This window comes from Pholis gunnellus (assembly GCF_910591455.1).
Source record: "Pholis gunnellus genome assembly, chromosome: 7".
Taxonomy (NCBI): Eukaryota; Metazoa; Chordata; class Actinopteri; order Perciformes; family Pholidae; genus Pholis; species Pholis gunnellus.
In genome coordinates this window covers 10,132,843-10,148,533 of record NC_136533.1, presented here as the reverse complement: position 1 = coordinate 10,148,533, position 15,691 = coordinate 10,132,843, and the positions used below count along the sequence as shown (strand labels likewise).

Sequence of the window (15,691 nt, the reverse complement as noted above, 5' to 3'; positions counted from 1 at the left end):
TAATTTAAACTTTCGGAGAAAGACATTCCAACTCAAAACCATGATGTGAAGTCGCAGATAGACATTGCTGAATTCTGAGGGGTCACCACCCAAAATATTGGACTATTGTAAAGAATCATCCTCTCTATAGTGACAAACCTGCCGCTTTTATTCTGAAAGTCTCGTCACTCATGTCCCAGGTGCGTCTCGCGTCTTCCTTGACGCTCACCTGCTGCGGACTTTGCCTGGTTGACTCCGCCCTCCCGTCTCGTGACAGCAGCTTGACAGAGTGGGTGTGCTCGTTTGATCAAGGATTCTGACAACAAACAAACCGGATACAGACCTCAGCCAGCTCACCCTGTGTGAAGGCATTTCAGCCAGCACTTCACCACAGCTCGTTAAAACGAAATATTTTAAAAGTAAATATCACTGCACTTGGAAAAGTGAGGGAAAAAAGTGTGAATGCCCGAGACTTTTAGAATGAAACACACCATCACCTTCCTGGTGAGCACAGGAGATTAATCAGTTATTAACTTTTTATGTATTTTCGTATGTTAAGCATTTGGAAACACAGAGAAATACTGAACATGGAAGGAAAAGAGCTAACATGGTGAGCATGTACGGCCCAGATGTTACTTATAGACTGAAGGCAGATGTTAGATACATCAGTTACATGCATATATCTACATCCTAGATCCAGAAACTCTTCCATGGCGAGGCTCAGAGTGCACTTCCGTTTAAATATATTCCCTCCATGACAGATATCTCCTGCTAAATACCAATTCTATACCCGCAACAGTGAGTGTGTCAGTCAGTGTCACACATTAAATTCCACATATTCTTAGGGACTCACTGGTGGTTCTACTTTGAAAACACTGAGCTTGAGATAACAGATTTGTAAGACCTTGTGAGGTTGTGAAACTCTGTAGCACTTCAACCCATCGTACAGAAAGGCCAGCCTTTAATATGACCGACAACATTAAGACCGGTTAAAACATACTTGAATTATTTTCTGTTCCTTCCAATGTACGGACATAAATACCATCACCTGGTATTAGTAGAGAAATAAAAACAGGATTTCACAATGAGACAATTTAAACATTTAAATCAGATGCACATAATAGTTCAGTTGGATTTCCTTACTGGAATTCAGGTATTTTAGGAAAAAAATATACTCATGAATTCACTAAATACTATCAAAACCTGTATTAGCAATACATTAGAGGGGGGGGGGGGGCTTTAAAAACTTTAGAAATTCATAATTTATACAGTTATTAGTCTTTGGCTATGCAGTGCTGTAAAGTTAATACATAAATGTAAACATTGTTTACATGCAGCGCTGCAACAACAAGTGATAGTGAAAACACAGCAGAATCTTTGGTCAGTCAGTGTGTGGACTCTGGTCTAGATGCGGGCGAGGAAGCCCAGATTGAGGCTAGCAGGGATCTGGATGGTCTCCAGGGCCACAGAGGAGGGTGTGAAGGGGAGGGTGATGGAAAAGATCTTCTTAGTGTCCATCATCAATGTGGTTGACTCAACTCGGTCTTTCAAAAGGTTCTAAAATGTAAAAAAAAAAAAAAAAACATGTTACAATAGCCTTACTAGACACAGGACTGAGTATAAAACGGCCCTACATGCAAATCTCTACTCACTTGAACAGTTGTGACGAAAGTGTTCGGCACTCGCTCTTCAAACTCAATCACCGGGGTGTACAAGGTCAACACTTTTACAATCTGCAAAGAGAAACACACATGATCAACGCACTCGCAGCATACCACGTCTGCTGATGAAGAAGGCCGAACCTTTACTGATTGATACCTGAGCTGTGGTGAGGGCGGAGCACATGGTGCCAATAACTTGGGCGTCCGCCTCGGTCTTCTTCTTGATCTGTAGGAGCTGTGCAGCCTGTACGAGAGGCTCCAGAGTCTCCTTGGCACCGCAGTCTGCCAGCTCCCTCTCCGCCAGCCACTCCTCCAACTGCCAGACATTGTACCTGAAGCCGGAGGCATTGGACAAACAATTCAGACTGAACCAAAAGTACCGTCTAGCAAGGTCCAATCTGTTCTGTGACACCAGAGTAAGGCTCATGGTGAATAAGAAAGGGCTGCTTGTATGACAGTTATTTTGTGCTTAATAGAACAACACTAAACATGTTCCCCGTGCATGATGTTTTTATTCACCTTATTTTTTTCAAATATTATCCGAGTAGTGTGGTTTCTTTCTGTCAGTATAAAATGTTAAGACTCTGAGATACTGCCTGAGAAAGCTTGCTTGATGCATGTATGTAACACACCTCAATCCACACTCTTCTGCCCCTCTAATCTCACTGCATGAAGCACAATAACAACTGGCTGATGACCGTACTGATGACAGTACCTGATCTGCAGGCCTTTACTCCAGGAGCACATGTCCTTCCGCAGCAGCAGGTGGTTGAGCGTGACCGCACAGATGATGTAAAACTGCTGCTTGACGAGCTGTTTAATGAGGTCCAAGTCCATCCCGTGCTGACTCATGGTGGTGTGGAAGCCGCCAAGTCGCTGCAGCAGGACTTCCACTGTAACAGCCTGCTCTGAGAAACTGCTGCTTCTCTTCCTCAGGCCTGTCGGTTTGGACCCCAAAATACCCTGGATTGTCTCGTGCTCCAGCATGCTCGCCACTACACAAGAAAAAAAAAAACGGTACAAATTGAGGACAAATACATTTCATGTGGTTCCGTTGCAGTCGGGAGAAGAAGACAACTATGTGTGGTGAGATTATTTCTTCTCACCAATCAGGGGCTGCAGGATGTCCTCCATGCATTTGATGAGCTGGCGGTAAATTTGGATGGCTAGATCACCAAAAACCTGCTGGTACTCAGACAGTTCAAAGTTGGCTAGGCAGTGCTCGTTCTGCTTGGCAGTGTTGTGCGTTGCGAAGGCCTGCAGTAAATAGAGGTTTTACAGACATAATTACGGGACTTGTACAGACGTAAACGTGATTCTTGTATCAAAGCCTTCTCAAGCTTACCTCATCTCCACTGTACTGCTTCAGACATTGCATTAATCTGCATGTGTTGGCCAGCCAGAAAGACACCACTTCAAAGTCCTTTCCTCTCCTCTAGAAACAGAAAAATGAATTCAAAATAAAAGCATCCGTCATTCATTTTGTTTTACACATGTCAAAGTTTAGCTGTATACCTCACCTTAATGACCCCCTTGATGCTGCTGATGGTGGAATTGAGCAGAGTGCTGACTCGCTGATCATCGTTCACATTGTCTGCATACCGTATGCACATGAAGATGATGTAAGCAGGAAGCCCAGGAATGAAGCTGACTGCCACACCACGAGGCTTCAGATCTGAGAAGATTACAGCATTTAAAAATCCACGAATAAACGTGTCCTTGATCTACAAAAAACATTTGGATGCAATTCTAAAAAAACAGTTGAGAAAATGATTTGCTTGAGCACAATAGGGTCGACATACCTATGACCAGTTTCTTAACCAAGCGGGCCTCGTCGCCCTCCCTGTACTCCAACATGCCCCGGTACTCTTTCTCCTTGCGGGTGATGTTCACCGCTCTGACGGAACCAGTCGTCACAGGGGCTTTATACTTTTGCTGAACACTCGCTGAATACAACAGAGACGCAACATAAGAAATCACAGGATAAACGCTGTACTAATGTCGTCGAGTGAATGTACCGTGTGAACACACTCAAAGCCATGTGGTTACCTTCCAAATCTCCCACTTTTTTAATGTAAAGTTTAAGTTGCTTTTTCAACTTGCGCATAGTTTCGTCTTGTTGCTCTTGCTGCTCCGTGAGATCCTAAAATCATGTAAACATACAAGATTAGTGCGAAGGCAAACCAAATTTAACTTTACAAACATCTGTAAATAGCAACATGGTGAGAATTATTTTTGTCCCATAGAAACACTTAAAAAGTCTTAAATCATAAAAACAGATCTGCATCGTGGATGGAATGACATAATAACTGATGAAAGGCAGTGACTCACCAGGTTCTCATTGGTGAGCCGCGTGATCTCGTGCTTCAGGCTCGCCTCGATACGGGCATCTTCAGGCAGGAGGAGGCTCTGGGCCAGCAGCCTCTGCTGTTGCTCCTTTTCACCCTTAAACTTGTTCACCTCCTCGAGCAGCTTCCTATTGTCCTCATGGTGAGCACGTTTCTGCTCCTGCATCTGGCACTCCAGAATTCTGGAAGACGGACGTATAGTATTCAATTCGATATGGTTTGGTCACGCACGAACGCGCAAACCAATTACAGAATATTATTTCGTTACCTATTGGTCTCTTTCAAGCCTTCATAAGCCAGCCACAGCTCTCCATCTTCATTGAGTGTATGGATGTCAGTGGACCTGAGAAACGGCATCACAGAATGTAAGCAACACTTAATGGACCAGCTGATGGATTTAAACTGAGCCACATGGTCTCACCTGTCAACATCTTGAAATGAAGGAATATCACTCAGATTTAAACTCAGACCTTCCCCGAGCAGAGAGTCCTAGAAGTCAGTTAATATGTGATTAATTATATATATATATATATATATATATATATATATATATATAGGAATGCAAAAATAACAAGAAACAAATGCAAGAATGTGTTTTACTTTCTCACCTTATGTTTAAGAGCCTCTTGGCGCACCATGTGTGACCGGAGGAGCATCACTTCCTCTTTTCGCATCTCCAGTTCCTCATTGGAAGAACCGAGTTGTTCCAGCAGGATGTTGTAGGGTAGAGAGCCCGGGATAGGGGGCGCCAACTCACTATCCTCATTGGTCAGAGACTTTCTCAGCTCATTCAGATCCTGCTTCAACTTCTTGTTCTCGGACTCCAGTTCCTGCCGCTAAGACATTCAGAGGAACACAAACAAGTCAAACAATCTACAAATTGTTTTTGTTTCTATTCGCCGTATGTACCTGATAAAGTCATACCTTCAGTGTTTCTAAGTCCAGTTCTGCTCTGCCAACAGTCCTCTGCTCCTCCACCTCCTTTTTTGAAAGATACAGTTACATAGTGTAAATATTAACCAAAACATAACTAATATCGCCATAAATTTCCGTCCTTACTTTTGCCTTTTCTTGTTGGGCTTCCTCTCTGTTATCCAGCTGCTGACTTAGTGACTGTCTGTTCTGCTCCAGTTCCTTTACTCTTCTTTGGAGCTTCAGTAGGACCTGCAGGTCCACCGTCGCCTGCGTCGGACTCTAACAAAACACAGCAAGCATTGGGTGATAGAATCTCTTCACTAACTAAGTAGAATGCTGCACTAATAGGATTATACCACAGCTGCTGCTCTAAGAAGTGAGTGTCCAGTATTTGTAGCCACTTGTGATCTAATTATTCACAGTGATCATTTATCACCAACATAGTAACCGACAGGTCAGCAAAGCTGCCTTTTGAACATGAAACCAGTTTTCCCACAATTAATGTGTTGTAACTCACTGTGTTCACACCACAGCTGCTATTCCTTTATAGACAATACAAATGTTTTAAGCGTACAGGGGGTCACCCAGACAATTTCGTGTCAATTTTCAGTTTCTTCGCAATTTCTTGCATGGAATAGCCTTCATTTCTAAGAACAAGAATAGACTGGCGAGTTTCACATGAAAGTTCTCTTTTTCTGGCCATGTTGAGAGTATAATCTAACCCACAAATGTGATGCTCCAGATACTCAACTAGCTCAAAGGAAGGCCAGTTTTATAGCTTCTCTCACCAGCATAACTGTTTTCAAGGGTTTTCTAATCATCAATTAGTCTTCTAAGGCGATTAGCAAACACAATGTACCATTAGAACACTGGAGTGATAGTTGCTGGAAATGGGCCTCTATACACCTATGTAGATATTTCATTAAAAACCAGACGTTTCCACCTAGAATAGTCATTAACCACATTAACAATGTATAGAGTGTATTTCTGATTAATTTAATGTTATCTTCATTGAAAGAAACAGTGCTTTTCTTTGAGAAATAAGGACATTTCTAAGTGACCCCAAACGTTTGAACGGTAGTATATATATATATCTTTTAGGCATTTCTGATACTGCACTATTGTGTAGTTTTTGACGTTACCTTTGTTTGTATGGAGCCGTCGTCCCCCTCAGTGGAGCCTAAGCCATGACTGAACTCAGATGAGCTGCTGTAGTTGGAGTCTGTCCTCGTGTGACCAGATTTGATTGTACTCTGTTTATGTGTGAAAAAAACTGATGGAATAAGCTGCCAGACCTGTTTGCTTGTTCAAACATTTTTCTAATGTCACATATAATGTGTACACTGACACACCCGTTACATGTTGTTACAGGTAAATGTTTTTTGTATCTTTGTAAGATATCGTCAGTGTGTAAAAAGGTTTACATGAACTACTGAACTTGAAGTATTTCTTACAATGCTGAGATTCATCTCTTCCTTCGCGTCTCTGTGCCGCTCCTCCAGATGCAGATGTTCACTCAGCAGACTTTGGTAGCGCGAGCGCTCTTCAGTTAAGTCCCTCTCCAGCTGTTTTGCATTCTCAACGTTGGTTTTGATATCTGAAACAAAACAGTTTTATTTGTTCCTTTATTCTGAATGCAGCCATTACTTCAGGACTGTGTGGGTTTGAAGTGAACCGCTCAGTACCTGTTAGCTGATCTGCTTGTTCCAGGATTCGTTGGTTCAGTTCATCTTTCTCGCTATTCAGCAAGCTGTTCTTCATATTAAGGTCTTCTACCACCTGATCGTGAGAGGAGGCAAAATCATACAATCTTAGGCCCTTATCAGAGAGAGTGGTTTATTTTACGAGTGCTAGTGTTAGCTTAACAAAAAGCACGAACTGTACGCTACCTAATAGTTGACAGTACAGGAAAAACAACTTCCCTGAAATGTCAAGTATTGAACTAATTTGCCTCCAGGCCAGATGTTTTGTGTTCTGATCTTTGTAACTACAGTTGGTGAAGTCACATCGCTCCGGGTATCCAACAAAGGTCACCACAATGAGAAAGACAGTAATGACGTTGGGCGTTCTGCTGCAAGATCAATTTAGTTAAACTCGAGGCGTTTAGGGCGCTCAGCGAGGCGCTCAGCAACACAGAAGCAGCGGGCAAAATGCTTCACGCTCACTGGAAAAAATTACAAAAAGCTGCACCAGGGGGATAAAACACGCTCTGCCTGACCAGGGCCTTAGTCTTTAAACCTATTCCTTTTAGAGACCGACAAAAGTGGAACAAAATAAGTTCATTAAATGCCCAAAGGGGGCAACAAATAAAGGTTCATTTTTTTTGCATTTCATAAGCCCCTTTTATAACTCAAATGTTTCCATTATTTCCAGAAGCAAACTTAAAAATCATAAAACAATTGCTGGCTAAGTAAAAAGAAAACGATGGGATCACACAACCAGCCTCCCCATAAAGACATGTATAAAAAAAAGTTCTTTGAGTTATGAAAGGATTTTGGGAAAATGAACAAACCTCGGCTGTACAGCTTAGTGTGGTAAAACAACAGTTTAGGAGTGTGTTACAATAGCTAAATGTCATTGAAGGTACTTATGTATTTCTACCAAATGCTATGTCACTACTCCTACCCATTATCATCCAGATAGCTAAAGAGCGCTGAAATTATAGAGAAGTTGCCCGGCAGTCAAGTTGGATAAATGTAGATGAAGTAGGCCGACCTGTTGTGTCTGCTCCTTGTAGACCTTTCCCTGCTCCTCCAGGTCGTCCTTCTCTCTGCGGGTGTTTTCCAGCTCGTGCTGAAGGAAGGAGAGCTGCTCCAGCAGTGAGGGAAGCGTCACTGCCTTGGCTCGGGCCTCCTGCTCGGATCTACGTAGGTTCTCAATCTCTCTGTTCCGTTTCTCTCTCTCTGTAGTCTGGGTCTTCTCCGAAACATTCAGCCTCTCACTGAGCTCTCTGTTGTCTTTATGCTGCAGGGGGAGACACACACACATGCTGTGCATGTGATATGACAACTCCCAATGACCCAATGTCTTCAATCAGCTTTGATTTGGTTGATTTCAGAGTGAATCACCAACTAACACAAACAAACTACATTCCTATATTCGCGTAATACTCACCTGCTCATTTATCTTGTGCTGCAACTGCATAATCTTGTTCTCCATGCCAATGTTGAGCTTCTTGATACGCTCCACAGAGCGAGCCTCCACTTTCAGCTTCTTTAGTTCCTTCTTTGCCTTCATGCGACGCACACAGCTCTGCAGCAGGACGATGGCTGCCATGGTGCGTTTGTAACGCCGTCTAGCCTGCCAGCCTTTGACCCATTTCTGGATGACAAGAGCTTTTTGCTCAAATACCAACTGCGAAAAAAAGAAACAAATATTTAATTACTTTTATATTAGTTTATAAGTGAAATGATAATGACAATAATCTTTGATGGTATACATATTTCTACATAAAATAATAATAAATAAATAAAACATTTTTTGTTGCAGTGCAAGGAACTTATACAAATATGTATTCCTTAGTTGCTTACTGGAAGTAAATGGACCTAAGCTGTTGAAACTCTGTATGAATTCAATACAACATGTATTATTAAAGTGTAAATGAGGTCAACAAGGTCAGTATGAATATTGTCTATCTCTATTCGTGACTTAATCCTTTAGAATCTTACACAGCGATCAAGGTTTAGGAAGTGCAGAACAATCTGCTGCTCCAAGGCGTCACTGCCTCAACAATGTTATTAACGGAACCCGTCACATCTGGGCTTCCTTTGAGCTGGGAACTTTTCCACATTATATTCACGAGGCACTGATTCCTGTTTTCTCAGTGGCACCTACTAAATCCAGTTTGGTTAATGTAATATTGAACAATCAAGTTCCTCTATGGGTTGAGAAAATACCCTTTAAAACCCGCTCCAGAAACAAACTCAAAAAGCTAAAATCAAGGCTTTTGGAAGTCTGTCAGTAAAATCTAACTTTGATTATCAAACCTTCCAGTAACGGACACCTTACAAGTGTTGAATTATAACACATCTAATTCTTCAAGCATGGCGTTACCTTATAGTACTGCTTTCTAGCCATGTAGGCCCTCAAGAAGCACTGAACAGTGATAGCTGCAGAGCGCTGCTGCTGGTAGCGCTTCCTGGTCACCCACATACGCACATTCCGCTGAATGAGAACAGCGGCTCTGGTTCTTCGCAGAAACTTAACATAGCTGAAAGAAAAAATAATTAAAAAAAAAGAAAAAACATGTAAGAAATGTAATAGATCCTCTTCTTCTTCTTCTGCTGTTTTTTAACGTCTCCACTCACCAGCGTGCCTGGTGACCCCGTACATGTCTCTGTATGGTGACAGCAGATTCCCTCATCCTCAGGTACTTCTTGCGGGCCAGCCAGCAGCGGATCGTCTTCTGGATGCGGACACAAGCCATTCGCAGCTTGTCAGAACGCAGCTTCTCCAGGTAAGCCACCTGACCGGCCCTGAAGAAGATCTTGTTTTTGCCAAACTGATACTTATCCTGGTCCTAGGAAACAAACAGAATATATATTAGCGAATGTAATATGTTGTTACTGACATTACGGGAAAGCTTTTATACAATTCAGACACACCTTTACAAGTTTTTCTAGGAGATTTTTGCAGGTTTGTTTTCTGTCACGAAGCACATCCTTTTGCTTCATGAGGACCCGATAGCGGCGAAAGAATTCCTGATAGGTCCATCTGCAATATTCATGTTAATAAGACAAGTCGGATGGATTATTTGTATAGGTCTGCGTATTATAAACACATAACCTGCCCATGGCTCTGTGCTGTACCAGATACTGTTGTTGATATTCTACCTAGAAGGGAAGCCTGCTGCTGAGATCCGGATCGTTTCGAGGATGCCACATGCTCGAAGCTGCTGCACTGCCCGCACAGGATCCATGCTTTATAAAAAAGGTAAAGAACATGAAAAACACCGGTAACTAAAATGTGTGTACTTCTCTTTCATCTGTGCTTGTTGCAGATAATCATAAAAAAACGGAAGAGTGAAATTATCCTCACATGAATGGAGACTTGTCGTCATTTGGCTTGATGCAACGTACGTAGTGAGGAGTTGTAGCGTTTAGTGTTTCCATCAGCAAATGTAAAGACTGACGAAACTGAGTAAAGACAACGATAAATCCTTGATAAGTAAGTATGAAAATAGATACGTTGTAAAAAGTGCTTGAACATTCAGTTTAAATATCCGATATCAGATTTTGATAGATTCACTTAGAAAGGATCCAATCATAAATGTCCCGTCGCCTGCTCTTTGTGCTCTCACCTGAAGTCCGACAGTCTTCTTGTTATCCCGCTGACTCTGACCAGCCCTTCCAGTGACAGCAGGCTTACGCTTGTTCCTCGAACTTGTTGCCTTCTCATCCTCCTCAAACAGCTTCAGCAGCCAATCAACCTTAAAAGATCATTTTCAGAGATCAGAGACAAAACACAAAGTCACCATTGAACAGCAGATGGCAGTGTTTTCAGTCAGAGATTCAAATGTTGGTGCGTTTCCTCCAATAGTTGTGGTTCTAGGCTGTGTGCCATGGGACTTACAACACAAAATATATTTAGAGTTGATATAGAATCCCTGTGCGCTCCAAACACTAACTAATAGAGAAGAACTAGGGAGTGTCAATACAACTAACTATTCATAAACCATTTCACCTTGCTCTTTTTCAGCACATTTATCTGCTCCTCGTTGACTGTGTCCTTGTTTTTCTCCAGGAAACCTTCACACTGGTACTCCACCTAGGCACAAAATACCAGCTCACACAGTGTTCTTTCACCAAAAAACTAACGGTCATAATCACCATTCAAAGTTGGAAGTGGACCGATTAGTACTGCTCTAATGAATAGAATCAAACATTAGTGGTGAAGACATACAATTCTGAATTTGCATACAAAGTAATTAGAATTCCACACTTGACTCCCTTGGTACTCTCAGATTAGATAAACATGAGTCATCCATCCAACCACTGAGCCGTAATGCCACCTCAGCACGGGACATACAACCATGCTTTACCTTGTCTGCAAAGTGGTGGATGATGAAAGCTCTATTTGACATCCTGGGTTTATCAAAGTGAGCATTCTGCTTCAGGAGGGTGTTGTACATTTTCTGGGCCCATGTGTCATCAGAGCCTTTGGGCATCTATGGAAACAGGAAGAGCTGACACATCATTTAGTCATGGCCTTACTCATAAGCTCCAAACATAGCACGGTGGAGACTCCTCCAGTGGAAACTAAGAGAGAAAAAAAAATTAAACTGGCATTTTACTTTGCACTCTTCATCCAGAAGGTCCAGAACTCCCAGCTTGGCCTCGATCAGGTCGATGCACGGCTGGTTGTCGTCAAAGTCGATCAACGTCCACGGGATCTCCTCTTTCATGTACTCCTCTTGCTCCAGTTTGAAGACATGCTAAAGGGAGTGACAGCTGGAAATGATTAACTCGAACGTTTTGATTTAAAAACAATTAACAAGTTGAGCAAGAAAAGACCCATACCAGGTTGAACTGTTGTTGAAGCTTCTCGTTGGCATAATTGATGCAAAACTGTTCAAAGCTGTTGACATCAAATGTTTCAAACCTAAAGGAAAAATACATATTTAAATTAAAACATGTCTGGTCATCTAGGGAACATAAATGAAAAAACCTGGAGATGAACACATACCCGTAAATGTCGAGCACACCGATGAAGGAGTGTTGCTTTGCTGCAGACTTCAAGGCATTGTTAATACCGCACACAATCCAGCTGAAGAGTCTGGCGTAGATGTGCTTGGCGAGGGCATCTCGGCCATTGACCGCATTCATTTTGGAGACGGGCTTGACGTAGGTTTCTGTTGTCGTCTGGAGCTTCCTGTGACATAACCAGTGGGCCATGTCTTCACAGGGCACACCCATCAACTCACAAAACACCATCAGGTGGACACTGTCTGGCTGGAAATACATCAACAATAAGGATCGTATACGGGAAGGACATAAAATCAACCAGGTATGCTCCATAAAATGTTCTTCGTTCGGCGGTAATGTGCGTTTACCAAGATGCTGCTTCTGTCTGCTGACTGATCTTTCACCTCCACATTGCTAAGATGAAGAATAGCTGCCAGAATTTGGTAAATGGCCATTTGATCACTTTCACTGATTCCTACAATGAAAAAAAGAAGTACTTGATCATGTAAGGAAATCCAACTAAAATAAACATATACTGTATGTACAGTACCGTCCATTCAACATGATGTAAAAGCAAACCTTATTGAAATGCAACCAGCACTGACCTAACATTGAGAAAGCCCTCCTGGTGTTGCACAGCTCTTTGGCATCATCCACTCCTTCTATGACTGGGCTCTGACCCTGGTTAGTAAAGTGGAAGTCATCTGCGCAACCTTCAAACATTAATCATATCAAATATTGTACTAAATAGACCGGATAGATCATTTTTTTTTCTTTTTTCTAAAGCTTGTTAAAATGACATATGATATTTTGGTCATACCTAACTTGAAGGCTTTGAACTCCGGTAAATGTGAAGAGGCACACAGCTGGTAGAATATGTGGTAGTTCCTTTCGTCGTTGGCCTAAGAGTGGTGCAAGGATATGTGAAATGGGAGCCAAGTAAGTAACACGAGTAATGCGTGAAGCACGTTCTGTGAAATCGACAGCTCTTTCAACTATAGACGCATGCATAAACTGTAAGCACATTGCTAAACCCAGGCTTCAAATGATACCATCAAATTCTCTCTTGAAAATAGTTCACAGTTTCTTTACAAAACCAAATTTGTTGCCATCTTTCTGAGCAAAGGCCCAGGCGGGCTAAACTGAGTGATGTTAATGTTGTTTGTTATGATGTTGCTGAGATATACACATGTTACATGTTACATGCTCATGATAGTGTCTTAAATCAATTAACTGCAAGGAGATGCACATAAGAAACAGAGACGGGGACGGACACATTTACAGTAGTCACATGAAACCAAACCAATGAAATTTACCTGAAACACAACTCTGGACTTTTCCAGTAAGTAGGTTCTCATGTTAGCCCCGATTATACAATGCTTCTTGTTAAAGCCAATCTCAATGTACTTCCCAAAGCGACTGCTGTTGTCATTCCTTGTCGTCTTGGCATTCCCAAGAGCCTAGAGGAAACACACAAAAAGGTTCTCAGTAACTTTTGTCAGTTTATAATTTTGTCTCATTCTCCTGCAGAGTTAGTGTTACCTCCATGATGGGGTTGGAGGCCAGGACTCTCTCCTCAACACTGGCCTCACTAGAGGAGCAGCTGACTGTGGCAAAGTAACGCATAGCATACTTAGCCGAGACGGTTTTGCCAGCTCCCGACTCCCCGCTCACAATGAGGGACTGGTTCCTTTCATCTCTGTCTCAAAGGATGGGATGACATACAAGACCAAATATCAGCTAAAAGCAATTTAGAGTATCATCATAAGTAGACATTTGCTTTCAAATGTACAATGGAATATATTTGGAGGTTCCAAAACCTGGCCATCTGTTTGTACGCTTCTTCTGCTACTGCAAAGATATGGGGGTCCATGTCTCCCATGTTCTGTCCACTGTAGGCGTTGATGATGTCCGCTTCATAGATGGGAAGGCTCTCATAAGGGTTGATGGCGACCAGGACAATCCCTAAACACCACAATCTGTTAGACTCAGCATAAACGTATGTTATCTATAATGAACATTTAATAAGTTTAATGTGTGTTCCTTTAAGAGCGGCCTGCACCACAATAATCAGCATGATGTACTGTAGATTATCTCAAGAGTGTTCAGTGAGCAGGGCTCCAAAGTCTAGCGTGACAGTGATAGTGTGAGTCAAGGAAGATGAAGCTTATTACCACAGTATGTGTAAATCGACTTGGAGTCGATAAAGCGCACTTTGAGGTTGTGTAGCACTGCAGGCTCGTGGAGGTAGCTGAGAGCTGTGAGGTCATTCTCCCCTACCAGGATGTTCGGGTTTCTTAGCGGTGGCAGGTTGTTGGTTCGGGGGTCTATTTGGTGTTCCACCTCCTAAAAAAAGACACAAGACGTTAGCTATAAGTACCCACAGTATGAGGCTAAAAAAAGTAAGTTGCTTACAATAAAAACCTGCAAAAACTGTCAGGTCAACGAGTTCAAATTAAGCAGAAATAGATGGTTAAGCAATAAAACATTATCATCTGTCCTTCTTCATGTTAAAGCCAACTAGCAACCACTGTGCTTGGCTTATTCATGTTCACTCAAGATAACACTTCGGCCTTATTTCCATACCTGAAGTGCATGCCCAAACTTGACATCACAACTGCAGGTAGGAACAGCGCAGGGTAACAAAAGGCTTCTTGCATTGAACACGTTGCATAGTTGCATACAGAGGCTCGAGGTGTCTTGGGAATCTACTGCACGTGCATTAACCGATCACCACTGCACACCCAGATTTACGTGTTCTTGCAGAGAAATATGTGTATGACTCTCTGACAGAATGTCACACCCATTTCCGCCTCAGTGCCTCTTTTATCTCCCCGCACGTGACTATTATTATTATTATTATTATTATTATTATTATGTGTGTTTGTGGCATTTGCCTTGTCTTACCGTGCCATCCTCCAGCTGCAGATTCAGCTTCAGGTCGCCAGGACTGTAATCTTTGGTGAGCTCTGCTGACTTCCACACTTCTTCTGCATCTGGCAGCCATACACGGGCATACTGATGGACACAGTGGGGGGAAACCGGGTCAGAGCCATTCAACCACTTCACAGTCACCCAGTCTTTTACAAAACTACAACAAAACAGCAGTGACACGTGTAGCTCAGGAAAGTGAGCAGAGTGGCTAACGTTAACTTGAAGTCAGCAGACAGCAGTCATGCGTGTAACGTGGATAGATACGAGGTATTATAAGTGGCAGGCAGATACAAAAATGCAATATATTACGATTTTAAAAACCCTTAACTGTTCTGTAAACACCTCTATGTGACTGACACGAGTAAACCACCATTCCTGACAGATAAACTAGCATAACTTTAGCTCAAGAAACACGTTAAATGTGCCGCACAGCGATAAATGAGTCCATATGCCTACCTTGGCGTAAAGTTCAGAGGCTGCCATGTCTCAGTAGTCTCAGAAGAAGCTCAGTGAACCTTTAGAAACTTTCTCCGCTCGCAGAGGAAACATGAAACATTTTGCCGACTTCCAGATTAGAAGACGTGAACTTGTCTGGGCTCCTCTTCCTGGGCTCGGTGCTCTCCGCCGGGGAGGAGAGTTGAACTGTTGCTGCTACATGTGTCAGTCAGCTGCGCCTGCACCGACACGTTTTGCTCTCGTGCGCCTTGCCCGCCGCCCAGCGGCCAACACGCTCGTGACAAACGATGATCATAATGTATGAAGAATCATTTTAATGAGTTTACCCAGAATTAACATTAAAAGGGAGTGTAACCTAGTACGCACATCACGTGGTATCAGAATATTGCTATCTGAACATATTCTGTAATTTGAGACTCGTTAATAACACAGCTTTATCATGAAAGAAAGTGTGATTAACTACACTACAATGAGAATAAAATATAAATGTTTTACAGTCCTCCAACAGAAATGTGAATATGGTGAATGTTAGCTAGAAATTCTGTTATTGAATACATATTTCAATGTGCAATTTCCTTGATTTGAGAACTTTTTTGTTAAACTTAATTTTACACCGCTTGATACAGATACACACATAGACAAGTGTGACTCGAGTCCACGCCAGAATATGGAGCAGTTTACCTCCACAATAATATAGTTATTGGTCAAGACAATC

The 15,691-nt window shown here is 42.3% G+C and overlaps 1 protein-coding gene across 2 annotated transcripts; it reads right to left on the bottom strand.

Annotated features, from left to right (window-relative positions):
• Positions 1 to 574: 574 nt before the first annotated feature.
• LOC306698643 (unconventional myosin-Va-like) lies at positions 575 to 15,136 on the bottom strand. Of its 2 annotated transcripts, XM_079163040.1 has the most exons (40): positions 14,977 to 15,136; positions 14,494 to 14,604; positions 13,761 to 13,932; positions 13,407 to 13,551; positions 13,129 to 13,285; positions 12,903 to 13,046; positions 12,407 to 12,488; positions 12,192 to 12,299; positions 11,955 to 12,061; positions 11,588 to 11,853; positions 11,422 to 11,503; positions 11,196 to 11,336; positions 10,944 to 11,069; positions 10,586 to 10,669; positions 10,203 to 10,331; positions 9,941 to 10,038; positions 9,736 to 9,822; positions 9,508 to 9,616; positions 9,211 to 9,422; positions 8,957 to 9,113; positions 8,018 to 8,257; positions 7,619 to 7,867; positions 6,589 to 6,682; positions 6,358 to 6,500; positions 6,046 to 6,156; positions 5,048 to 5,182; positions 4,913 to 4,969; positions 4,597 to 4,824; positions 4,410 to 4,477; positions 4,257 to 4,331; positions 3,972 to 4,170; positions 3,690 to 3,783; positions 3,443 to 3,586; positions 3,161 to 3,315; positions 2,986 to 3,075; positions 2,747 to 2,897; positions 2,356 to 2,635; positions 1,798 to 1,972; positions 1,632 to 1,712; positions 575 to 1,536 (listed from the first exon to the last, which is right to left on the bottom strand). In XM_079163040.1, exons 1-40 carry the CDS (start codon positions 15,001 to 15,003, stop codon positions 1,384 to 1,386), a joined length of 5,466 nt encoding a protein of 1,821 aa, XP_079019166.1. In that variant the 5' UTR covers positions 15,004 to 15,136; the 3' UTR covers positions 575 to 1,383. The 2 variants fall into 2 exon arrangements, with proteins under 2 accessions (XP_079019166.1, XP_079019167.1); XM_079163041.1 differs by lacking the exons at positions 12,903 to 13,046; positions 13,129 to 13,285; positions 13,407 to 13,551; ... (1 more) ...; positions 14,494 to 14,604; positions 14,977 to 15,136 and having other exon boundaries at positions 12,192 to 12,267; positions 12,407 to 12,471.
• Between the last annotated feature and the right edge of the window lie 555 nt (positions 15,137 to 15,691).

Excerpts from the sequence above, each read along its gene's own strand:
- LOC306698643 (XM_079163040.1), bottom strand. The coding sequence starts at position 15,003 with ATGGCAGCCTCTGAACTTTACGCCAAG. Across the intron at positions 12,062-12,191 it reads GAGGGCTTTCTCAATGTTAG|GAATCAGTGAAAGTGATCAA; the intron begins GTCAGTGCTGGT and ends TTTTCATTGTAG. Across the intron at positions 6,501-6,588 it reads ACAAGCAGATCAGCTAACAG|ATATCAAAACCAACGTTGAG; the intron begins GTACTGAGCGGT and ends GTTTTGTTTCAG.